Source organism: Patagioenas fasciata, chromosome 25 (assembly GCF_037038585.1).
Source record: "Patagioenas fasciata isolate bPatFas1 chromosome 25, bPatFas1.hap1, whole genome shotgun sequence".
Taxonomy (NCBI): Eukaryota; Metazoa; Chordata; class Aves; order Columbiformes; family Columbidae; genus Patagioenas; species Patagioenas fasciata.
In genome coordinates this window covers 3,786,613-3,811,983 of record NC_092544.1, presented here as the reverse complement: position 1 = coordinate 3,811,983, position 25,371 = coordinate 3,786,613, and the positions used below count along the sequence as shown (strand labels likewise).

The 25,371-nt window shown below is 53.9% G+C and overlaps 1 protein-coding gene across 1 annotated transcript; it reads left to right on the top strand.

Moving 5' to 3' along the window:
- Positions 1 to 54: 54 nt before the first annotated feature.
- Positions 55 to 25,203, top strand: RNF19B (ring finger protein 19B). Its single transcript, XM_065857400.2, has 10 exons — positions 55 to 161; positions 12,560 to 13,189; positions 18,635 to 18,840; positions 20,440 to 20,584; positions 21,213 to 21,375; positions 22,019 to 22,133; positions 22,257 to 22,397; positions 22,696 to 22,903; positions 23,882 to 24,013; positions 24,426 to 25,203. Exons 2-10 carry the CDS (start codon positions 12,615 to 12,617, stop codon positions 24,898 to 24,900), a joined length of 2,160 nt encoding a protein of 719 aa, XP_065713472.1. The 5' UTR covers positions 55 to 161; positions 12,560 to 12,614; the 3' UTR covers positions 24,901 to 25,203.
- The last annotated feature ends 168 nt before the right edge of the window (positions 25,204 to 25,371 follow it).

Below are 25,371 nucleotides of genomic sequence, written 5' to 3'. Positions count from 1 at the left end.
AAGCAGCGGTGGGGTGTGATCTGCGTGCAGGGTGTGATGCGGAGGCAGGGCTGCGCTGACATCACGCCGGGGAGGTGGCGCAGAGGGAAGGGGAGTGGGAAAGGAGAGCGGGGAGACTGCGGAGAGACAAGCGCTGCAGCGGGAGCGGGCTCCAGGGAGAGGTAAGAGATGCTCTGGGGGTGGCGAGTCAGGGTGGGATCCGTGAACGGCTGTGGGATCCGAATCTGCCTCAGCATCTGTCTGGCTGACGTGCTGCTGTGGGCTGGTGCTCAGGTAGCAGCGATATTATGCAATGATTTAACAGCCTGGCACAGCAGGGCTTGGTTCTTGGACAGGGAGAGCAGGTCAGAGCCTGGCAGCTGGTGCTGGAGCTGCAAATGTGTCCAGCCAGGACACCAGCGTGTGTCACACTGTGCTGGGAAGAGCCACGAGTGCCTGTAATTCCAGGATGGGCTAAAGGGACTGGGCAGCAGCCCCGGTCCCTCTCTGGAGAAGGGAACCGGAGTTCCCTTTTGGGATTAGAGTACAAATTGTTGATGAAATGAATCAGAAGTTTGCAGACTTGGTCCCCCTGAGCTGCATCGAGCTAAGAGGAGACTGTAAGCTGGGCTGGTGCACTGGGACTGAGCCCAGCAGTGTGTATTTGGGGTGGGAATCCTAAACTGCACATCTCCAGCAGCCCAAACACTTACCCTGCCCGCACGGGAAGCAATAGTTGTGGGGAAGGCAGCCAGGTGCACTCTTATAGCCGGGAGCTCTCCGGATGTGGGTCCCGGGGACCTGCAGACCTGGAAGGCAAAATAACAAAGTCCTTGAAATCTCTCTGGATGTCGTATTGCCTTTTAGCGGAACGGTTGCATAACGGGATCCGATCCGCTAGCGGAGAGAGAACAAGGGGTGACGGTCACCTCTGTGCCCTGCGGCATCCCAGCGCTACCTACACGCTGTGCTGGCCCATGGCCCTGGGCTGAATTTCTTCTCTTCCTAATCCAAAAGCTGGGCTCATTTTCTAACGCTTGAACAAGCTGGTGGGTTTACAGCTCCGGTTCCACAGCAGGTGGGTGTGTGGACTCTACACCTACACACAGGCTGGGCAGCAGGGCCCTGCAGTTCGTTAGCAAACTAGAAAGTGAGTTCATTAGCACTCACTCAGCCTGCGCTAACCTTTTGCTGTCAGAATTCTCACTGTGTATCTGAGGGAAGTAGCTCTGGGGTCAGCAGCCCGTTGCTGGTAACTCGTGCGGGTGTCAGAAACCAGTAGTGGGGTGGAGATGGAAGAAGCACAAGGCAGAAACTCAGCAGGGCTGAAGAAACCTTGTTTGCAATCCACGAACAGGGAGAGGCCGGTGCTCCTGTCACAACCGTTTTGTTGAAATAATTTCACAACTTTCACGTGTAATTTAAAAGGCTGGGGGCAGCAGAGGGGCCATGGAGAAACGCAACCAGGAATGCTAGGGTGAATGAGAGAGCAGAATTGCAATAAGGAACATAAATATGCTTTAATTAGGGAAGGCCATTGCTGTGAGATGCACAATCCTCCCTCCATGAAGGCACAGCTGCTGGGTCTATAGAGAACACTTGGGGGTGGCCAAGCTGCTGCTTAGTTGATGGTAACTCTGCAAACAGCACCAGCTTGTGCTGCTGGGGGGCACGTCTGTGGGAGCAGTGGCTCCAGGGCTTTCAGGAGCAGGCTGTGGCGGTGTCACCCTGTGTGACCAGCTGCGCTTGGTGCCTCTGACATGGGTGGGCAGGGAAGGAGAGGACCTGTGAGCAGCTCTCAGTGCCGCACAGGGCAGCTAAGGCTGCTTCTAAGCCATGTTTCAAGGCGATTTTTTTCAAGGTTATTCAAAATTCCATGGGGGGAGTGGCACCAGGATCTCCTACAAGCAAAAGGCCACGTCAACCCTCCTAGTCCTTGACCTTCTCCACTGCTCAGCCAGCTCTCCTCGCCGTTCCCCCTGTACTTGCCTACACTGCAGAAGGGATGATCATGTGAATATTACACAGCCTGGAATCTGCACATCAGCTGAGTCTCTGACGTGCTCCCAGTCCCTTCGCGCGATCCTGTTTCACAGCCACGCTGAATTACCTGTGTTTGGTCCCTGCCATAAGCTATACAAGACCTCTTTGTGGCACTTCTTTTGCCCAGCATACACTGAACAGGACCTTGTGCTCTGCTGGGTGTTGGTTTCCAGCCTGTAATAAACCTTCCTGGGAAAAGAGCCCCTGCAGAGCCCTGGGGCGGCAGAAGGAGCTGCCCTTGTCCCAGTGTCCAGGGAGGGCCCTGGCAGCTGAGCCAGGTCCTGTGGAACGTTTTAATCCTTCTTATTCCATAGTCTATCTTGGCCGTGACTCCACTGCAGTGAATGTTTTCCAGTTCCTTTGGCAGGGGTGCTCACAGGCACCTACCTTGTGTTTGTTTTCACCCCTTATCTGGTACCACTGGGTGCAGGCAGGGCAGTAGCTGAGTGGGCTGGTGTGTCCCCAGTCCTGCCTGGGCCACCCTGGAGTCCCCTCAGTCCTCTCCCTCAAGCCAGGCTGAAATTTCCTTCTGCTGAGGTAGCTGTTTGTTTAATAGCTGAGGTTTCTTGAGTAATCAATAGTTCTCTGGTTCCCAACAGAAATATTATTCCTTCAGCCAAATCAGCATTTCTATCTTTGTTATAAACCCTTAACTCTCAGCTCTGCGGAGATCTAGGTGCATTCCTGACTTTCCTGGGAAGAACCCTGCCCCTTTTCTTCCTGCCAGCATTGCTTTTTCTCTCTGGGGTTAAGCAAGAAGAGCTGGAAGCACAGGGAAAAATTGCTGGAGCTGTTTGACTCTCTTTGGTCTCAGCCCCTCTCTTGGCTCTTGCCCCAACAGCTCCTTCCCTGTGCTTGCTGCTCTAAGGACGGATCAATGGGATCCTCATGGCCAAGGGCACTGCTGAGATAAATCCATGGGATCCAGGAAAACTTGGCTCAGCTATTGCCAACAGAAGAAAAACTGTTCCCATCACACAGCAGGACCTGTGTCCCAGAGAACCGGGGCTGGAAGACAAGGTGCCCATAGGAAGGTTCCACAGCTGCAAATGAATTTTCCTCTCAAACAGGCAAAGGCACCGGCTCCCCGGAGCTGGATTTCCACCGGTTCCATCCCAGTGGCCAAAGGCTGGGCTGTGGCTCTGGGCTCCAGTTTCCTCTGCCTCAAGGAGGCCACGGGGTTTGTTCTGCTGCTGGGGCACCTGAAACACCCTCATTGTGCATTTTTAGCATCTCTGCACATCTCTGTTATTTCCAAACCAGAAAAGGTCACAGAGACCCAAGAGAAACCCACTTCCCTCCTTCACTGGAACTCCTCTTTCTGCCTTGCACATGCTTTTGTTGCCATGTCTTGCATGCCAAAGGCAGGAACAAACACTGAGGTTTGGCAAGGCTCAGAGCCTTGGCTGCTTGGATGGGAAAGAGGCGTTCTTGGTCCTCAGCCCGGGGACAGGGCTCTGCTCCACATCCACTGCCAGCTTCTCCAGCTGCAATCTTGGTGCTCATCCCATGCTCATCCCTACGTGCCTAGGGGTGGGCAGCACCCCTGGGTGCTGGGCTGTGAATCCTGCAAGGAGATCCATGGAAAGTGGGTGGGAATAGCTGGAGCAGGACTCGGAGCTACGTGAACCCCGGCACGTTGCTGTGGCTGAGCTGCACGTACAGTGGGAAGCACAGGAGTCGGCGGTGCCTTGAGAGGCTTTTCCACAAATATTCGTGGCAGGGCGAGGCCATGTAAAGCCAGGCTGCCTCCGGTTTGTTTCAATAGGGCTGTTATTGCCAACAGTTGCCTCCTGAGAGACTGCAAGACTTAGGTTGAGGAGGGATCCTGTCACTCCCAGACAGCTGGGAGGTACTTGGCAGCTCCTGCTGTTCCAGTGGCAGGCACTGGACTTTTCCTGGTGCTTGGGTGGCAGCCTGGATGAGAGGCCAGGGCTGGAGGGATGACAGAAAGTCATAGCTACTGCTATGGATGCTACGGAGCAACGGCAGGGCCTGATTTCAGAGGAGTATTTGGGGTCTCAGCAAACACTGATTGCCCCAGAAACCTCCTGCAGTCCAGCCTCCTCAGACACTGCAGGGCTTAGTTTGCTCAACCACTGCCTAAAGCAACTCACAGATGAGATCAGCCCCAGAGAGGGAAGAGGGTTCCTCATGGTGGTGGAGGGGTGAGGAATTTCCTGGCTGTGGTAGAGGTGGGACCTGTTGAAAAGCAGTTAAGAGAGAATGGGCTTGTGGTCTTGGCATCAAGAAGGGGTAAGTCAGTGGCAAGCCCTGGCAGAACAAACCCCATACATCTTTCCATGCTGGCCCAGGAATGAAGGACACACCAAACTACAGCTTCCCTCTCTCTCTGCCCACCTTGTTCTGCTGAAGAGAGAACAGAGCACTGGGGGAGCAGGGGTTTGGCAACCGAGGGTCTGGCTGGGGAAAGGTCACATCTGAGACAAGGGAACCCTGAGCAAGCTCATTTCAGAGTGAGACACACACATATTTCCCACCTGGTTAGTGCTGGCTCAGCCCTCTGGAAAATGACACACGTTTTCCTTGCCGCAGGGCCAGAGGGCTGTGCTGGGAGCACCAAGCTGTTCCCTGGGCCTGGCTGCAGACAGGAGGTGCTGCTGGCAGGGTCCAGAATCACTTTCCTTTCCCCTTTTTCACATCTGGTGCTGGTTATGAAAATGGGAATGTTCCCCAGCCAGTTCTCGGCAGAAACTGCCCTTTCCAGTGCTGACTGCATGGGTTGTTTCTTTCTCCTCCAAGCTCCTGACACTAGTCACAGGGAACACTGGGCAAAGCTTGGTGAAGACAGGAGGGGGACAGAAGGGCTTAGTGCTCCTGAAAGCTGTGGGTATCCAAAGCCCAGCAAGATTTGCAAAGGGGTCAAGCATCTCCGTGGGCAGCAAAACTGTGCAGAAGCCACCACCGATTCCAGCTGTAGCGGGGTAGGAAACCCCGGGGTTCAGAGCTTAAGCCAGTATTGAAAAGAGAAGAGCAGAACTAGCAGGAAAGGGAAATGACTCCGCACCAGCTCGCTTGCACCATCCTTGCAGCAGCCAGCGCTGGCCACTCTGAGGACACACAAGTGGGTGGATTCGGCAGGTTGAGAGTTCCTCAGAAAGCCCAGATGCTGCAATTGAGCTAATTCAGAAAGAAGTTGTCTGGCTAAAGTCAGTCTGAATAACTCCTTCCACTCTCTCTTCCACTTTTGTTGTGCAGTGAGGCTGAAAACTCCCCAGATAATTTTGGGAGCCCAGGCAGAGGTCGGTGAGCAGGTGACCCCCTGGTTCTGAGTAACAGATGAGTGTGTCAGCACCGACCCCCTGTGCTCGGTTCCCTCCCTGATTCTTAGGGTGCACACAGGCAACATTTCCTTACTCTTTTTTTCAGAGCTTGGGGAAAATTTCTGCCATGAGCACTGAGTTAAATTAAAAGTTGTTAAATTCAGGAAGAAATGTGGCTTAGGCGCTAACCTTTGGAATTGCTTTGAGAGTTGGTTAAGTCAAAGATAATAACAGGCTTGGAAATATCCTGATGGTTTTATGACCTTTAATAATGTCTGTACTTCTGTACCCAGACAAGGATCACTAGAGTACTCCAAGACATGACCAGATCCCCTTATGGGGATAAGGAAAGAATTGTCCTGTCCTGTTGTGATTACCATTGCTCAGTTTCTATAAAGCACAGGAATTACTGCAGGCCAGAGCAGCATGGCTGGAGCGCCGAGTACACCCCATGGCCTGTTCCAATGACCCCCACCTCGGGATGAGAACGAGCTCTGTGCTACAGCACTTCTGGGGGTGCCAAGGTGCTGTTGTGGAAACTTTGCCTCCAAAACAGTGTGTTACTCAGGAGCAAAAAGTACCACATCTGTATCCTCAGGAGCAGATGCAGGGTTTAAGCCCCAGACTGATGTTCTCCTAGATGGTCCTGAAGAGACTGATGTTCTCCTAGATGGCAAGCGAGGGAGTGGGGACCTGTGACAGCAGGTCCCCCTGGTGCCCAGTTCCCTGGAGCCTTGTCCCATCAGCAGGTCGCTGCGAGCAGTGGATTATACCCTGGTGACATGCGAGCCCCAAAACTGCAGCGCCTGCTCCACTACACAGCAAAATAGGTCGTGCATCAGCAAATGAAAAAGGACAGATGGTGTCTGCTAATACAGCTTAGTTTATGGCCTGTGGGATTAATTCACTAGTTGTCATGTCTGCAGAAAATAGGAAATGGGTGGGTCAGTTGGAGGAAACGTGTGGGGTGCCCAGCCCTACCTGTGTTTGTAGGATGCAGCAGTGGGAAAGGATGTCAGAGATGCTGTGAGGTTTTGAGATGCTGCTGAAGGGCTGTCAGGGTCTCTTCAGGGCTCTGGGCACTGCAGTTAATGCCCCGTACCGAGCCCTCCCAGCCAGCTCTGGTTCCCACACTCCTGCTGCAAAAGTCAGCACGGTGGGGATGAAGATGCTGAGCCATGCAGGAGTTCCCAGCAGAGACAGGGCCACCATTTGTGGTCTGTGTGCCAACAACAGCTCTGTAGGAGAAGCACACAGCCTCCCATTCTGCGCCAGCCGCAGGACAGCTCCAGTTTAGCCTTTTGAACTCCCGAGCACCCACATGTCTGCGAGAGTGAGACAGAAAGCTGAGGCAGAAGCCTCAGGTCTTTTCAGTGCCTTCGCTGTGACACACTGTTCTCCTTTCCTGGAAACCAGGCCAGTGCCTCGCTCTGTTCTCCTTGCAGAAATCAAGCCCTGTGCCAGGGCTCTATCTTCTCCGCGTCTGCTCTCTGAGGGTGAAACAAACGCTTCCTCAGTCTTTCACAAACGCTCCTCCTGAAGATTTTACCTTGATCTTTGTTGTCTCTGCTGTGGCTGGGTTTACTCACATCCTGCGAGATGCTGAGCACCCTGAGAAACAGGGAGCGAGCAGAGAGGAGCCTCCAGAGCCAGCGCAAGGTTCCTGCCCTGTTGTGCCTCTTGCTGGTGGCACCTGGTTGTCCCCAGTGACCCCATGGCCACCGCCACCCCAGCACAGTGTGCCTGCTGCTGGTAGAAGTGTTTGTCACCCCCACCTTCTTCTAGCCACAACCAGCTGTCACAGCCACCGGGGTTTTCTCCGGTGTCTAATTTGCCTGTGTTTATGCCAACACCAAAGACATAATTGTCTGTTTAACAGCTCAGGTGAGGAGGGAGTTTGGCTGCTTCCTCGTAGGGGTCAGAGCAGCACTTTCCTGATGGCAGCACCACACTGTGCTAAACCTTCTGCGTTATAAAACCTCTTTATCAAGGATAGCAGGTCACCAGGGAGAGTGAATTGAGAGCCGGTGTCATTGTTACGTCTGTCCCCCAAGCTGTACAGTCAGCGTGCAGGGCAGCAGGTGTAGAGAGAAATCAGAACAGCCTGTGCTTTCATTACAAAAGGAAATGTTTCTTTTGTAGAGGGGAAAAGCATGTCAGATTACTATTATAAGCAATTGCTTAACACTCCCTACCTTTACGTCACTGCTGAAGTAGATGGCTGTTATCGCCGAGTCTCTGTTTGGGGTCTCCTTTCAATGCACGAGTGTCAGCGATGGGGCCGAGCCCACGGCCCTCCCGGCTGGCTGAGCCCTGGAGGAGACAGGATGGTGAGTTCTGTGGGCACGCAAACCTCCAAGTTCTTCCCCCTCAAAACTCTCCCCACCTCCCACCTCTTTTATCAGCTGCTGACAAGATTTGCCATGTGTGTAGGCGGCTCCCAAGCTTACAAGATGATTCCCCGCTTCCCCCACCTCCATCCTTGAGAGTGTTCAGGATTTTGGGGAGGAGGAGCGCGGCGTTCCTCTGTCTGCAGGCCTGTTCTGCAAAGGGCGCGATGCTTTCAGAGAGCTCCATGTGGTAACTCTCTCCCGGGATTTCACACTACGGCATCTTCCCCAGAAAGTCACAGCAGGGAATGGAAGATTGTTGTGCTGTGCGTGTGGGTGTTAGGAGGGAGCGGAATGGGATGGAGGGGAGAGGAGGTGTAACCACAGTGAACCAGAACAATCCTCTCGGAAGAGCCCTGAATTTCTGATCACAGAGATCCCATCTCCTGCCTTTTCCTCTTCATTTAAAACAATGTCAGCCCTTGTTAAGTCCAGCAGAGAAAAAAAGGAGTCAAGCAGAATCACCTCTCCCTTCCCTGAACACATCTCACAGGACACGGAGAGGCAAAGAGAACATGAACTAACGAGCTCAATGTGTGCAGATTGCACACTGGGGAGAGCCCTCCCCAGCCACGGGTGCCTTCCCTGGAGAGACACAAACGGCCACTAATGACATCTCCATCTGAGAAACCATCAGAGCGCTTGTCATTACAAACCAGCGTTTCCCTGGGGCCCTGCCAGTAAATGACCCCAATGAGCTTTGATTCTTGAATATGCAGCTGCTCCCTCCTGAATGCAAATGTCCCTCAGTGCAGAGCTCTCGGGGTTAAGCTTCGCTGAACCCCTGACAGACCGAGCCTAGTTCCCTGTTCTGCACAGAGGAGGAATTCAGGGAGGAATTAATGCTCCTTGCACAACTCTGCAGGGCAGGGAGCCGGGACGAGACCCCCGCTGCACCTCTGAGAGGTTTACAAGGATCTTTGTGCTCCTTGAGTCCATCTGTCCCTCTCACCTTCATCTAGATGCTGTGACTATGGCAGCCTCTCAGGTTTGTCTGCAAGGTGTCACAGCACAGACCCGGCTGAGGCCCGTGATGGGTTTTCGGGGGACAGACCCCCGGAACTCTCACCTGTGTTTTGGTGCTGGGGGACCCCGGTGCATCTGGAGCCCTTTCACAGCCCCAGTCGTCCCACCCCAGCAGGGCCAAAGGTGTCAGCCTGCCCAGTGACACTGGATGTGAGTCATTCCAGAGTGTCCTTGTGCCGCAACAAGGAAGAATTCCTGATAGAAAGCTCTTCCCCTCCTTCTCCCATTTTATCCTGTCCATGGCTATTTCAGAAAGCAGCAACACGAGCTGGAAATTCTCTAAACTCCATCTGCTCTTAAACATGGCCTGTGACCCATCCCTGCCTGGATAAAGAGGGAGAAACCCCAAGGAGACCCAGGTATTTTAGAGAAAACAAGTCTGTTCCTGGGAGGGTTCTCACCTTGGCGCCAGAATCACCTGGAGGTTTCAGGCAGCGCGAACTTTGCATGTCCCAAAATAGCTGTTTTCACATCTCCCTGTGTCCTGTGGGCCAGGGACGAGAGCAACGGGCAGTTTTTTACCATAACCGTGCTGCCTGGGCAACCAGGAAAGGAGGGGCGGGCAAACAGGACACAGTAGGAGCTGGAATGTCTATTTTATCGGCTGCAAAGCAAAGCTGGCTCGCCTGCCCTCAGTATTCCCGGTCACGGCACACCCCAGTCCCTCCGTGCAAATCCTCCCAGGCTGAGAGCGGAGTTTCACAATCCCTTCCCAGCAGCCGGCCTCTGCTTTCACTCTCTGATTTACCAAGGGGAGTTTTCATTGCATCACCAGAAAGCTCTTCCTCCTTGAGGCCAGTGACAGAGGTGTCACCCTGGGGGTTTTTGGGGTGTGGGTGGCTGGGGTATTTCTCAGGAAAGTGGCCCCGTGCCTCCCAAAAGCAGGTTCAGCCCCCAGCTGCTCTGTCCGGGCTGGGAACGGCACCGGGCAGCACAGGTTTGCTCCAACCAGTGCCAGGACAAAGGACGCCCCGTGCTGCTGCTGGAAGCCGTCCTGGGAGATACAGCGTTTTCAGGCGGTTTTACAAGTCACCTGTGCCAAATCCTGCCCCGATTTAAGCAGCGGGGTCGGAAGTCAGCAGACTTCCAGCTTTCTGCCAATGTAAGCAAGAGCAAATTTGCCTGGTGGAGCTGGGATTTGCGGAGCGGTTCAGTGAAGCGTTTGAATCCCCCCCCCCGTATTCCCCCCCTTCTATAGCTTTTGTTTGTTTGCTTTTTGTTTCTCTTTTCAAATATCTCTCAGTCAAACGGTCGGACTGGTGACGGTTTCCCTGCGGCCCCAGGGAGGGGCTGAGCTGATGTCACTCCCAATCTATCGACCTTCCAACCAGCCTCTTTCCTCCCCTCCCTGGCAGCCCATTTCCGTGCCCTCTCCTTCCCAGTCCCAGCTCCTGGCTGGGCACTTTTTCTTGTGGTTTTATTTCAGTTTGAATCAAAACAAACCACTGGGTTCAAACTGCTTCCTAGTCAGGAACACACTGAGCTGGAGCCTCTGCTCCTGGCAAGGGCTACGGAAACTCACCACAGAGAAACACCTCGGCCACAGAGAACTTGGTTTTGATGGTATGTCTGGACCATGGCAGGGTCAGGACGGTTAGAAATCTCTGAGCTCCTTAAAAGCACCGAATTCCCTTCAACATATAACGGCCGGCAAGAGGTCTGTGCAGCTCAGGAGCAGGGAAGATGGCTCTGAAGTCAGCGTGAGCCCCCCGGGTTTACCCCGGCCTCCTCCAGCCACTGTTTGTATCACGATTCCTCGTATAAGGGAACGAAGAGTCATTTCTGCCCCATCAGCACGTCGCGAGCTGATGCCTTTCCCAGGGACTCCAGATGGTTTTGCTCTCTGTCTGTGCCTGCACTACTGGTAATTCAGGCCTGTCTCACATTAGCTTTTTTGAGACGAAACCTTCCCACAATTAGTTACAGTCTGTGCTCTTGCGCTGCAAAGGACGTAGGGCTGAGCTGTCAGAGCTCTGTCCCACACACAAGTCCTGTTCAGGTTTCTCTATTTCAGTCAGGAGTGTGATTTTTCTAGTGAAATCATCAGACCAAGACAGTCTCTGCTACAGATGGGTAGCGACAGCCATTTAAAGATGCCTCATACCTGACCCATCTCAGACAGGAACAGCTAATTTCAATATAACCTTGTTTTACTCTCCTTTCTTTCTCTGGCCTTCCCACTGGTGAAATGGGGAGAGGATCCTTTCATGTGCCAGTGTGCCCCACATCAGAAGCATCAGAAAATTACTGAGCATCTTTGCTCCTGCCCATGACCAGCTCAGCGACTCACCACAGCCCTCCTCGCAGCATCCCTGCCTCTCTTGGAGCAGAATTGTTTGGCTCCCTTGCTAAATTAGCTCATTACTAACAAGGTTCTTGATCCCAGGTGGGAATTTAATACTCTAAGCGTGGTCCAAAACTTCCAGCTGGGCCAAAGCCATGTGTCTTGTGGTCAGAATGCAGCAGAGGTGAGGGGAGAGCTGAGAAACGTCTGGGGAACAGAAGCTCTAGGGAAGGACTTGGGTGCAGCAGGCACCTTGGATAAGCACTGAGCGAGGGTGCACAGCAGGCACAGAATTAATGAAGAAAATCACAGGGAAGGTGACAGGAGAGCTGAAGGGTATTAGGAAAGGAGGAAGCTTCATTTCTCTGCTCTTCTGCAGGTGATTTACTCCCTCTGTGCTTTCATTCACCCGTCCATCAAACAGGGAAGCGTCATTATCTCAGCTGCAGACAGGCACGGGGTCTTTGCCTGCAGCAAGCCAGGCAGCACAAGCACCGAAACCCAGGCACTTTCAACTGTCAGCCTGGGCTCAGTTCACTAAACCTCTGTTTCCATCCCAGAGGCACCAAACGGGGCCCTCGGTGACCGGGAAGGAGCCTGGTAATAATAATGCAAAAAAGGCTTTGCTGAGAGAAATGCTTTCAGGAATGACGGTAGCTGGGAGACGGTGATGAAGCCACACTTGTCACATGAATAACAACAGCCTGTCCACAGCTGACAGTCCACAGGGAACGCAGCCCCTTCTGTGCTGACTTGAGATGTGCTTCACAGACACAGCGGATCTTTCTGCTTCGCCTCCCCTGCATAATAAGAGGCAGCGTCCTTGTCGTCGGCTTATCGAGGCTGGCAGAGCCCTGTGGGCACGGGGGAACCCTGCAAGGAAATGGAGGCTTTTACATTTCTGCACGGCTGCAGTAAATATGTGGGTTGTAGTTTCACAGCCTCTGTATGAAAGAGGCCAAGCCCTGCGCTTGGAGAAGAGTCCTTGGGTGAGTGAATCTCCACATGACCCTTCATAAATACCATAAAGGGCAATGCAGCGAGGGACAAGGCGCCTCAGCTGAATGAATGATTTTAGAGGGGATTCCTGTAGTTATAGACCCCTCTCTTCAACAAGAAACATGTTAAAAACCAAACTGCCCCAGCGCCCCTGCACCCAGGGGAGCTCCAGGCCCCTTCATAACCCACCATTAGCATCAGGCCTGGGATGGGCTGAAGCCTCTGGCTGGGTCAGGTTGCGATGCTTCGGGTGAGCCGCACGGGCCTGGTGGTGCTGAGGGGAGACGAGGCCCGGAGGACTGAGGGGAGCCGGGCTGCCCCACACCGCCAAGGTACTCAAGAGCCACTTGGACCACCGCTGCGGCGGGACAGGGATGGGGACAGAGCCACCCGCCGGCTCACGGCCCGCCAGCTAGCGCTGCCCGTAACCAAAATGGCGGCGCCGGCGGCCGCGCCCGCTGACGCACGGGGCGTGGCGGGGCGTGGCGCCTGCGCAGTGGGCGGGGCGGGCGCGGTGCCGCACTCACTCGGTCCCGGGGCCGCTGTCGTTGCAGCTGTCGGTGGGACACGGTGCCCGGAGCCTCCGGAACGAGTCTCGCCACGGTCGCCATGGGCTCTGAGCGGGATTCCGAGTCGCCGCGCTCCTCCTCCATCCATTCGGCCGCCGCCAAGTGCCCGAAGCCCGGTCGCCGCCGCCGCCTCTCCTTCCAGAGCGTCTTCTCCGCTGCCGCCGCCTCCGCCGCGGGCGGCCGCCGCCGCGCCAAGGCTGAGCCACCTCCCGCCGCCCCGCCGCCGCCTCCCGCCGCCCCGCCGGCCCCGCCGCCTCCCCCGCCGCCACCTCCGCCGGCCCCCGAGGAAGCTCCGGTGGTCCCGGAGGGCGGCGGCGAAGAGGAGCTGGAGTGTCCGCTGTGCCTGGTGCGGCAGCCGGCGGAGAACGCCCCGCGGCTGCTGTCGTGCCCGCACCGGTCGTGCGGGGCCTGCCTGCGGCAGTACCTGCGGATCGAGATCACCGAGTCCCGGGTCAACATCTGCTGCCCCGAGTGCAGCGAGCGCCTCAACCCCGCCGACATCCGCCGCCTCCTCCGCGACTCCCCGCACCTCGTCGCCAAGTACGAGGAGTTCATGCTCCGCCGCTGCCTCGCCGCCGACCCCGACTGCCGCTGGTGCCCGGCCCCCGACTGCGGGTGAGTGGGGGGGACACGATGTCCCGGGGTTGCTGCCCTGAGCGTCCTAGGGCAGCCTGGGGACGGGGACACCCACTGTCCCCATAGGGTGCTGCCCAGTCTACTGGGACAACCTGGGGACAGGGGGACCCGCCCTCACCATAGGATGCTGCCCGATCTATGGGGACAGTCTGGGGACTGGGGGACCCACTGTCCCCATAGGATGCTGCCCAATCTACAGGGGCAGTCTAGGAACAGGGAGACCCACTGTTCCTATAGGATGCTGCCCGATCTACAGGGACACTCTGGGAACGGGGGGACCTACTGTTCCCATAGGGTGCTGCCCTGTATGTCCTGAGACAGTCTGGGGATGGGGGGGACCCGCTGTCCCCATAGCGTGCTGCCCAATCTACGGGGACAGTCTGGGGACAACGGGACCTGATGTTCATATAGGGTGCTGCCCTATATGTCATGAGACAGCCTGGGGATGGAGGGACCCACTGTCCCCATAGGGTGCTGCTCCATCTGGGATGACTCAGGGAAGGGAGACCCCAACACTAGTGAGGTGCTGCCCATCCCCGGCAGGTCCTGGGACAGCTGGGGATGGCATCCCAGCTGGGACAGTCCTGGGCCAACTGGCACCATGGGATGCTGCTTGTCCCCAGCAGGTCCTGGGGATGGCATCCCACCCGCTGCCCTGCTGGGGTGCTGCCTGTCCCCACCTGGGTCCCAGAACAGCACAGAGAGGGGCAGCTCACCCCCAGTGAGGTGCTGCTGCTGATACACGCTTCTGGTCCTACAGTGTCCCGCGAAGAGCCCTCACTGCAGGTGTTCCTTGCTTGCTTGTCTTGGGTACCAAATGCGCCTCGGGTACCAAAATGACACTTTATCTGCCCCTACTGGATTTGACCCTGGTCACTGTGGAAACACAGGAAAATTGCGTATGAGTGACAGGATTTGAAGGGGGTTTTAGCTGAGCCATTGTTTCCCTGATTTAAAAAAGACCTTTTTCTGCACAAATGGGAAGTGTGGAGTTTCCCGGCCGTGCGTATCACTGCGAACCCTGGGGACAGTGCATGGGGACACCCTGCAGCTTCCACGGAGGGGGAGAAGGAACCGTAAACGGTCACTTTTTCCCAGTGAGGATGTGAATGCATGCAGCAGAGGAGTGGTGTTGACTCACTGTCCATTGCCTAAGCAAAGAAATGTCTGTCTGTCTGTCCAGAAGTCAGCCCAGCCAAGCTGGATGACTTTATAGTTATGTGTGTGTTGCTTTCATTTTCTCTTCTCTTTTCCTTCAAATGAACGCTGTTTGGTTTCTATTTGAGCGCTAAGCCAAAGCTGCCTGGAAAAGGGGCTTCATTCGGGAAACTTAGAGAAGTGCTGTGAAGTGTAGCTGGAACTCGGCTTGGATCACAGTTCTGGGTAGTGAGAACATGAAAGGAAAGTCTGACCCAGTAGTCAGAATGGAAAGCATGGTGGGAGGGTTGTGAAGACTTAATCAGAGCCCTGTAATAGCCTTTCTATGCAAATCCGTTAACCTGGCTCAGGTTACCCATTTCACGCCTTTGAGCATCGCTGTAAAAGGGCTTGTTTCTTCAGAGGGCGACGTTAATAGCAAACAACAGCTTTGCTCCTTTCTGAAGCAAAATTGAGTGCTAGATCTTGATATTTCAGTAGTGTTGGGGATAAGATCAGAGAGATAGAGCAGGTTATGCTGCCCACAGAGCAACACCAGAGGGAATGCCCCTGCTGTTAACCAGCTAGAGAAAATCCGGTTCCTGCTCGCCGAATCTCAGCCTTTTGGCTGCTGTAATGTTTTCCTGTGCTCAGGATAAGGTGTAAAAGCAGCATAGGTCACCCAGGCTGGCTGGTTGGAAGGAGACGACCTGGAGGGTGTTGTCTGTTTGACAGTAACCCAGCCTGATCTGATGGTGGCTTTGGGGGTTTTGGGCAGACTGGTGTCACACAGCGTTTTGTGCGAGCAAAGGCCTGCTGCCTGGTTCGCCTGTTTGCAAGGGCATCTTCCTCTGAGCAAGGAGTGACCTGGCTGTGGAAACAGGGCGGCTTTACCGGACTGGTGCTGCTGGTGCGTCCATAGCCGGGAACAAAGGCTGTAGGAATCAGCCCTCCGGCGGGGAGAGGAATTAATCACCGTCTTCATTCTTCCCAGTGAGCTGCTGTGCTTCTGTCGAGTCGGGTATGAATTATTTACAGCGGGCTTTCCCACCGTAGTAGCACCGGTGTGTGGAGCGGGAGCCGCGCTGGGGACACGGCGATGCTGGGTGCTGGATGTCACCCCTGGCAGCCGAAACCCCGGGCGTGTGGCACGCAGCATCCTGTCCCTTCCGGCGTACCGCAGTCTTTCGTAAATGAAAAACCTCAGCTGTGCTGCCGGGGAGGAGGAGGAGGAGGAGGAGGATCAGCACAACACTGATGCGTGTTGCCATGGAAACACCGGTCAATCGGTGCGCCATCAGTCGCAATACGAATCGTTTTCTATGTTTGCAGCTGCTTTTTTGTTTGTTTTTCTCCCTGTTACACCGCTGTTTAGCGTTTGTCACGCCGCATCTCTCCTAGAAGCTCGGGAGAATGACAGAAGGTTTAGAGAAAAGGAGCTATGTAGGATGAGCTTGGTGAATGAGCCTGGAGGCAACTAGGGAGGCTCTGCCTCCCACCGAGGAGCCGGGGAGGGATGTAGGCAGCTCAGGGCCATTCAAAGAGTGGGCTGGAAATGATGTCGTGCAGTTCCTGGGCCTTGGGAAGACGCTGTCCTTGCTACATGGGGAGAAATCAGTTTGCCTTTCCTGGGGTTGAGCCTGGAAGAGGCTGTTCCATGCAGTGATGTGTCCGAGGTGGGATGAAGAGGGGCACATGTTGGCTGTCCAGATCCTGCCATAGCTAATCCTTGCACATCGCTTCTTTCTAGTTGACCTTGAATTTGGAGACGTGTTATTATTTTTGCCCTGTTAGGCAGTCGTGTTTCCCTACAGCTGTGGGCTTGTCCATTACATTTGTCATTTCAGCTCTAGAAATAAAATATTAATGGTGACGATTTTTTTCATAGGACCTGCTCAAGTGTTTAGAAAAAGAACTGAATCTCAAGTGAGGGGTTACTTAATATATTACACTAAGCTTTCCTGGGATGCTGTTATGGTTTGAAATAGCAGCATGTCACAACACAGCAGGTCACATAAATGGGTTTTTTGGTGGGTGGTTGTTTGGTTATTTGGTTTGGTTTGGGTTTTTCTTTGCCAGGAGTAGGACCTGGGGGTCCTGGGGACAGCAGGGTGAGCATGAGCCAGCACTGGGCCCTTGTGGCCAGGAAGGCCAATGGTACCTGGGTGGGTTAGAAGGGGGTGGCCAGTAGGTCAGAGAGGTTCTCCTGCCCCTCTGCTCTGCCCTGGGGAGACCACACCTGGAATATTGTGTCCAGTTGTGGCCCCTCAGCTCCAGAAGGACAGGGAACTGCTGCAGAGAGTCCAGCGCAGCCACCAAGATGCTGAAGGGAGTGGAGCATCTCCCGTGTGAGGAAAGGCTGAGGGAGCTGGGGCTCTGGAGCTGGAGGAGAGGAGACTGAGGGGGGACTCATTAATGTTTACAGATATATAAATGGTGAATGTCAGGAGGATGGAGCCAGGCTCTTCTTGGTGACAATCAGTGATAGTACAAGGGGTAAAGAGTGCAAACTGGAACACAGGAGGTTCCACTTAAATTTGAGAAGAAACTTGTTGGGGGTGAGGGTGGCAGAGCCTGGCCCAGGCTGCCCAGGGAGGTTGTGGAGTCTCCTTCTCTGCAGACATTCAAACCCGCCTGGACCCCTTCCTGTGGAACCTCAGCTGGGTGTTCCTGCTCCATGGGGGGATTGCACTGGATGAGCTTTCCAGGGCCCTTCAACCCCTGACATCCTGGGATTCTGTGATTCTGTCTTTGTCTGTATGATCCCAACAGGGTAAGGATGCTCAGCGGGATCTTCCCTAGGCAAGATGTGTAGGAGTCCACGTGGGTCAAGTTTGTCCCTCCCAACCCCCAGCCCTTCTGAATCCCATTTTTCCTCTGCTCCTGGTTTCACGTGCAGGAGTGCGCAGCCATGGATGCAGGCGGAGACCCCGTCATCGCAGAGCGCAGAGATGTTGTTTCTTTGGCGATTTGTGCCGTACCCCGGCAGGATGAAGTTGCTCAAACTCCCACGGGATATGAATCATTGTGGTATGACACATTCAGCGGTTCTCATGCCGCTGCCTCTGAGAAGAGGCAATACAACTCGAGCTACATGGGCTCTAAATATAAAACCCCAAATAGGAGTTCTTCTCCTTTGACCGCTAACAAAAATACTGAGGATGAACGACAAAAATACCCTTTGCCACGCTGGTGTCGCAGAACTGGAAGGCGCTTCTGGAATTGCTCAGTTCAGCCCCTGCCAGTGAAAACAACCTCATCCTAGACAACTAAAAGTCAGCTTTGCTATAGTGAGGACTGGTGGTGCTGCTTAGATTTTTGTGTACACAACACGCTTCCTTCTGGAAGCATCACGCTACTATTGGAAAGAGCGAGCTGGCTGAACCTGGCCTCCCTCTCTTGCACGTTCTGTTGGTTTTACTCCAGTTTTGGCTTATTCTGGAGGCAGGGTGTTGTTCTTGACTGCTCTTTGTGAAAGGAAATTCAGTGGAGATCAACAAGATCTGCACATGGAAACCTCTGATCCACTGTTTTAGAATCATTCAGTTGATAGAAGTGCCCAGGACAACCTCAGACAACTCCTGGGCTCCTTGTCCACCCATGTGCCTGTCCTAAGGGTGCGTGTTTAGCCACACAGGTCTGGAAAGAGCTGCTTAAGCCTGTCCTAGGAGCCTGGATCAGCAGAAGCAGCGACCTGTTTGCAGGGCAAAATGGGCAGGACAAACCTGGTCTGTGTGAACTGACAGTGAGAACCACGGGCAGTTATTGAGGGGAGAATTCAATACTGTGAGCTGTGTGTAGAAAAGGTTATCTGCCCCAAATAACCTAATTACCAGTACTTAATTTTGGGCCCTGCAGTGGAAGCTACAGGACTGGAGAGGGCAGGAATTGGTCTTGTGTCCATGGATGGCGATCAGAAATAAGATGAATGGAATGGAATGGAATGGAATGGAATGGAATGGAATGGAATGGAATGGAATGGAATGGAAAGAAACGCAATGTTGCTGCAGGCTCCAGGGGTTAAAACAGGTGTTGGAGGATAGAAAACTTCCTTAACAGGTGTTGGAGGATAGAAAACTTCCTTAACAGCACCTGTTGGGGAATAAAATCTTCCTTAACCACATTTGTTGCTTGGTGTAGTCTGAGATTTCACCGCGGTAACTCTCCAACCAGCTGCTTTGAGCGCCTCCTGTGCCACCCCCGGGCAGGCTGAATTAAAAGGATCACCCGACTGTCTCTCGGTAACTTTGTCTTTTTCCTAATCCCCTCGTTTTTTTCCTTCCCCAGTTACGCGGTTATCGCCTACGGCTGCGCCAGCTGCCCCAAGCTGACCTGCGAGCGGGAGGGCTGCCAGACCGAGTTCTGCTACCACTGCAAGCAGATATGGCACCCCAACCAGACCTGCGACATGGCCCGGCAGCAGCGGGCGCAGACCCTCCGCGTGCGGACCAAGCACACGTCGGGCCTCAGCTACGGACAGGAGTCCGGGCCGGGTAGGGATTCGCATCCTTTTTGCTTAATCGGTGCTGTGGTTATGGCTGTGAAGCTGAGAAAGAGCCACCTGTGTGTACAACAAACCCCTTCCCATCCAAGCAGTGAATTGCTGCCCAGGGTCTCCTGCAGCCGTGGGGGAGAACGGCTGTGAAGTTCAGAGTCATTTCCCCTTCTTGTGCACGTTAGAACAAACCTGGTGGGCTCCTCTGAGGGTGCAAACCAGATTCAGCAGCTGACGATGTGCTTTGGGTCCTTCGCGTCACGGCAGCTCCTCCATCCGCCCCAGCGAGGCTTGTGGCTCTTTTGATCTTGGATGTTCTTGTTTCGTGCTGATCTAAACCCTGAGCGAACTGGCACTTTTTACCCTCGTGACTTCAAGTTTGCCAGCTGCGGTAGTAAAACGTGGCGTTCATGTCTAGCTCAGTGCGGGGAGCTCACTCTGGGTTTTAGTAACGTTCAATACAGAAGAAATGCCAACCCACAGACTCCTATGCTGATTGGTAGGAGCTGCTGTGTCTACCGAGTTAGCTGTCATTAAAACTAAATCTATTTGCTCTGGAAATGGGCAGCAAGGCCATTTCATGAAGTCCCGCCCTACCCTTAAACAAAACACCCTGCTTTTCCTTCAATGTCAGGAGTTCAAATGTTAAAATGCTTATTTATAATGGAACTAGTGTGGTTCAGAGGTGGCTTGGTGGTGTGTCGAGGTTCCACGTGCCCCAGTTAGAGGGTCCTGATAATGGACAGTGCAGATATTACCATAGCCTGTGGTACAAAACAGCAAGGGAAAATAGTTCCTGAGCTTTTTTACATCCTTTTAAAGGAGATCCCTGCCAGGAAGGTCTTAGCACTCAGCCACGGAGAGGGAGGCTCTCGAAACAGTGGTTTTTCCCCACCCCATTCTTGCTGGGTTTAATACAGTGATTAATAAGGTGCGAGCTGGTCTCAGCAGCTGGATTTCATATTGCTGAGCGTTGCAGAGGCTGCCAGCAAAGCCCCGAACCGCGCCGTTGCACAACCGCGGTCAGATGGCGCTTGAATGAAGGAGGAGATGAAGGAACCTTGTCCCGCTTTACCAGCAGCAAACTGGGCCCGGGCAGCCCCGCACTGGGCGCCGTGTGCGGCTGTGGACCCCGCTCCCTTTTAGCTCCTTTGGAGGGCCAGGTTTGCAGTTTCCCCGATGCCTCCTTCTCCTGATTGTTCTGTCATTCTTGGCCCATGAATCACCTCGGTGGAGCAATTTAGTAATGGTTCATTCTTGCGCTGTTGCCTTGGTTAGCGCAGGGCAGGTATGACTTGTTTCCAGCATTTAAGCACGTTCTGGAACACATCCCATTCAAGGCCAGAATAAGCTTTTTAAAGGGACTGTTGTTCTCAGTCCTTGCTGCCCAGGCACATGGCTTTGAGATCTGTCTCATCAATATGATCTCCTTGCTCTGAAGATAAACTAAAACCACAAGCATCCCCACGTTATCCGTGATTAGCAACGGTGTTCTGCCCGCGCAGAAACGAGGGTTTCAGTCCATAGCGAGATGCCCTGTGTTGATTCCTCATGCTCTCCGCAGAGGGTCCAACTCAGTCCCGTTTCCTCCCCGTAGCCGATGACATCAAGCCGTGCCCGCGCTGCAGCGCCTACATCATCAAGATGAACGACGGGAGCTGTAACCACATGACGTGCGCGGTGTGCGGCTGCGAGTTCTGCTGGCTCTGCATGAAGGAGATCTCGGACCTGCATTACCTCAGGTGAGGAGGCTGCTTGGGGGCGTTGGGGTCGTGTCTCGGCCTTTCGTCCTCCTGCTTCTCCAATCAGTCGTTCCAGTTGTCATCTTTCTGACCCAAAGATCTGAGCTTTCTGCCCACATGGGAGCGTGAGGATGTTCTTCCACACCAAAGCTCCTACTGATACAATTGGACTTGAGAGCTCTTGGAATGCTGGATATTAAACACCTGGTGGTGTGCTAATCGCCTGATAAGCCAACTAATCTTGTAGAATGGCCTGAGTTGGAAGGAACCCACATGGATCATTGAATCCAACTCCTGTCCCTGCACCATATCCCAAAATTCACACCATGTGTCCAAGGGTGTTGTCCAAATGCATCAGGTTGGGGCTGTGACACCTCCCTGGGGAACCTGTCCAGTGTCCAGCACCCTCTGGGTGAAGAACCTTTTTCTCATGTCCAACCTGAACCTCCCCGGCACATCCTCTGCCATTCCCTTGGGAATGATGGGGGAAAAAAAGAGGGGAAACCTTTTTTTGAGTTGTCTCCCGCTTCCTAAGCTTTGGGTTCTGTTCATGCGGAGGCTGAACTTGGGGTTCACGAGCGCTTAGGAATTGCTGTGGTGTTAATGTCATTTTTTCCCTTCCATGAAGCCCCTCTGGCTGTACATTCTGGGGCAAAAAGCCATGGAGTCGTAAAAAGAAGATTCTCTGGCAGCTGGGCACGTTGATCGGTGCTCCTGTAGGCATTTCCCTCATTGCTGGCATTGCCATCCCCGCTATGGTCATTGGCATCCCGGTGTATGTCGGGAGGAAGGTAAGTGTGGAGAGCACAAGCTGAGGGATTCGGGGTTTTTGGGGCGTTCTTTGTACTCGAGGCATCTCACCAGAAATTCAGAGTTGATACGAAGGGTGGATCTTGTCATAGAACCAAAATTCAGTTGTTTCTTCTAAAGCTTGCCTTATCTTTTGGGCTTTGTGTGGGGAGAGGGAAGGTGGTGGCTGATAGCTCTCCAGGCTTAAGTTCTCTCAAAAATGCGTTTTGCATTGTGTTTGTGCTGCTGCCTTGAACCAGCAGCACCCAAGGGGAAACATGGTCCTTTTTGAACACATCCTGTAATGATGGGCTCTGTGGGACAGTGGAGAACCCTGAACATCACCCTTTGCTTTCCATAAGTCACTTGTGTTTTGATGCTGACCTGCTGCTCCGTGATGCTGTTGTGTGTCTGTGCTGATAAAGAGACGCTGAGAGGGAAGAAATAACATGTCGGGACTGTATTTGCAGCTGCTTCTTTTTCTTAGACATAGATCCACCTGCTAGACCTGATCTGTGCTGAAGATGAGGTTCTTCACACACTAATCCAGCTGACAAGGCTGTAAAATCACAAGTTTACTGATGTTTTCTGCTGGTGTTTGCTCGTGGCCAAACTGTTCTCACCTGGTGCTTCTCCCTCCCTCAGATACACAGCAGGTACGAGGGAAAGAAAACCTCTAAGCACAAGAGGAACTTGGCCATTACTGGTGGTGTCACCTTGTCGGTCATCGCCTCTCCTGTCATCGCTGCTGTCAGTGTTGGTAAGTGGGCCCAGCCCCGTTTTCCTTCCCCAACAGAGAGTCCTTACCCCAAAGAGACCTTTCCATCTGCCCAACACAGCTCGGCCTTAAGCTCCTCTTAACTCAGCGCGTCCTCCTCCACAGGTATCGGCGTCCCCATCATGCTGGCGTACGTCTACGGCGTTGTGCCCATCTCGCTGTGCCGGGGCGGTGGCTGCGGGGTCAGCACTGCCAACGGAAAGGGTGTGAAAATCGAGTTTGATGAAGATGATGGACCGATCACGGGTAATGTGATAACTGGTGAAGGGTGGGGGGTGAAGCAAGGTGATGTAGCTGCCTCTTGTAATGAAATAGTAGTGGGGTCTTAAAATGTCCCAAATCTGGATGTCCCTCTCTCCCTGGGTTTGGCTACAAGCAGTTGTTCGCTTCAGTCTTGTGCTGGTGATCAGCTGTGGGCAAATCTCAGCTCTTCCTCACCCTGGATGAGGCAGAGGGTCAGTCTGAACCTGCCCCCCACCAGCTCCATCGCAGCCACCCCGTTTTCCATTGCTGATCCCCATCCCTGTGCCGTTCCTCCCCGCAGTGGCCGACGCCTGGCGAGCCCTGAAGAACCCCAGCATCGGCGAAAGCAGCATCGAGGGCTTGACCAGCGTGCTGAGCACCAGCGGCAGCCCCACCGATGGGCTCAGCGTCATGCAGGGCAACTACAGCGAGACGGCCAGCTTCGCCGCGCTCTCGGGGGGCACCCTGAGCGGCGGGGTCCTCTCGGGTGGCAAGGGCAAGTACAGCAGGTAACTGAGCTGGTGGGCACGAAATAAAGGGGGAGAAGCCCCTAAAGCCTATGTTGGTTGAGCAGGGTTATTCTGGGGAGCAATTCAGGACTCTCAATGCTGCTGCTTCGACTTGGGAGTCACGTCCTGGTGTTTTTACTTCTCGGTCCGTTGTCCAGGGTGTTGCAAAAAGATGGAGCCAGTTTGAGAAACTATTATCTCCATGTTGTCCGTACAGCAGGTGGGGGGAACACAGAGCACGTGTGAAAAGGTTACTACACTTGATAAGTCATTCATTTTTGTGTAATTGTAACACATTGCCACTGTGAAATATGCTGCTTTGGAATTGAGTCCATCTTTTTGAAACGCCCTGTAGGATAACCAGTCCCAGCAGAGCAGGCTGCTCTGGAATCAGTGCTGGGCTGGTTCTTGTAAGGAGGACAAAAGATAAGCAAGTTTCTGTCCCTCCTGAGCTCCTTGAAAGTGCGGAGCTGATGCTTCAGGTTAATTGGCAATAGCACAGACCTGCCTGCCTGGCCTGCTTAGAGATTTTCCAGTCCCCTTGTCCCAACCTATGGGTTTTGAGATTTCCTTTTCCCCGCTGGCCTGCACCAAGCAGGATCGCTGCTTTCCAAGAGGTTACACCGCAGTTTTCCTCCCAGCCTGCCTGTGAGTCACTTTGCTGGGTAATTAGAGCCACGTGTCGATACGGCAGCCGGGATATAATCGCGCTGGGTCTGTGGAAATGGGTTCTTCGCAGGAATTGCATGAGTCATAGATGTAAACACAGCTTTACCTTCATCATGGAAAACACAACGGCTTCACCTAAACGGAGCCAAAAATGAGACTAAATAAGAGGAACCATTGGGGTTAAGCTCTGTCGTGCCGAGCTGGGCCGGCACAGAGGGTCTCTTGCTTTCCCGTGTTGAACAATGAGTGGTTGATGCCCCTCGGGGACCATCTAAGGCATTTCTGAGGAGTCAATCCTCTTTTCTACAGGCTGGAAGTTCAGGCAGATGTCCAGAAGGAGATTTTCCCCAAAGACTCGGTCAGCTTGGGGGCGATCAGCGACAACGCCAGCACTCGAGCCATGGCTGGTTCCATCATCAGCTCCTACAACCCCCAGGACAGGTAGGAGGGGCACGCGATGGTGAGCGGAGTGTTGGGAGCAGAAAAATCTGTGCTCTGTCCAACCTCTCCAGGGATGGTGACTCCAGCACTGCCCTGGGCAGCCTGTTCCAATGCCCCACAGCCCTTTGGGGAAGAAATTGTTCCAAATATCCAACTTAAACCTCCCCTGGCACAACCTGAGGCCATTTCTTCTTATTCTCTCTCTCCTACTTGGGAGAAGACACCAACCCCCTCCATTTTCCAACCTCCTTTCACGTGGTTGCTCACATCTGGGAAGCATGACCCTCCCAGTACAGTGGTGCAGTGCCCAGTGGTGACCCAGTCCAACCCAGTACAGTGATGCAGTGCCCAGTAGTGACCCAGTCCAACGCAGTAACCGTACCCAGTAACACAAGGGTGCTTGTTTTTGCAGGGAGTGCAATAACATGGAGATCCAGGTGGACATCGAAGCCAAACCCAGTCACTACCAGCTGGCCAGCAGCAGCAGCACCGAGGACTCTCTGCACGTCCACACCCAAATGGCAGAGAATGAGGAAGAGGAGGAGGAGGAGGAAGAGGAAGAGGATGGCGACCAGGAGCAGACGTGCAAACACCAAAGCTGTGAGCAAAAGGACTGCGTTACCAGCAAAACCTGGGACATCACCCTGGCCCAACCTGAGAGCATACGGAGCGACCTGGAGAGCTCCGACAGCCAGTCGGACGACGTGCCCGACATTACCTCGGATGAATGCGACTCCCCCCACTCTCAGACTGCGGCCGCCTGCCCCCAGACCCCCAAAACTCGAGGTGCTGAGAGCCCAAGTGCCCACCTGAGCCACTGTGCCCAAGCCGAGGGTTGCAGGCTGGACGAAATGGTCAAACTGGAGTGCATCGAAGCCCGAGTATGAAGTGGCCTCCTGCTGCAAAGCACACTCGCTGTCATCGCATCTTTTTTGGGGCAGGGTTGTGTCCGTGTTGGCTTGTTTCGCCGTCCTCGAGCTGGCCCCCCAGCCTTGCCTTGGGGAGCTGCTGTTTCTTACGTGACAAAAAAACAGGAAAAGGATAAAAAAAATCCCCCCCCGCCCTCTTTTTGTTTTAATTTATTGGTTCAAGCTCTGTGAGGTGTGTAAGAGTGTAAATATGTACGTGTGTCTGTATGTCTGCAACCATCCTAAGGGACTATTTGAATAAAGACTCTGGTTGTCATTCGACTCGCATCCAGCTCATCCTTTTCCAAAGATGAACGGCGAAATCCTCTGGCTGCTTTTGCCCTTTGCTCAAGCGTTTGCAGACGCTGCCCTAGCCCAAGGCGTGGGGAAAATGGGATGTTATCTCCTCTTTTTCCCTCTGGAAAGCGCGATGTGACAGCCTGGTCCTGT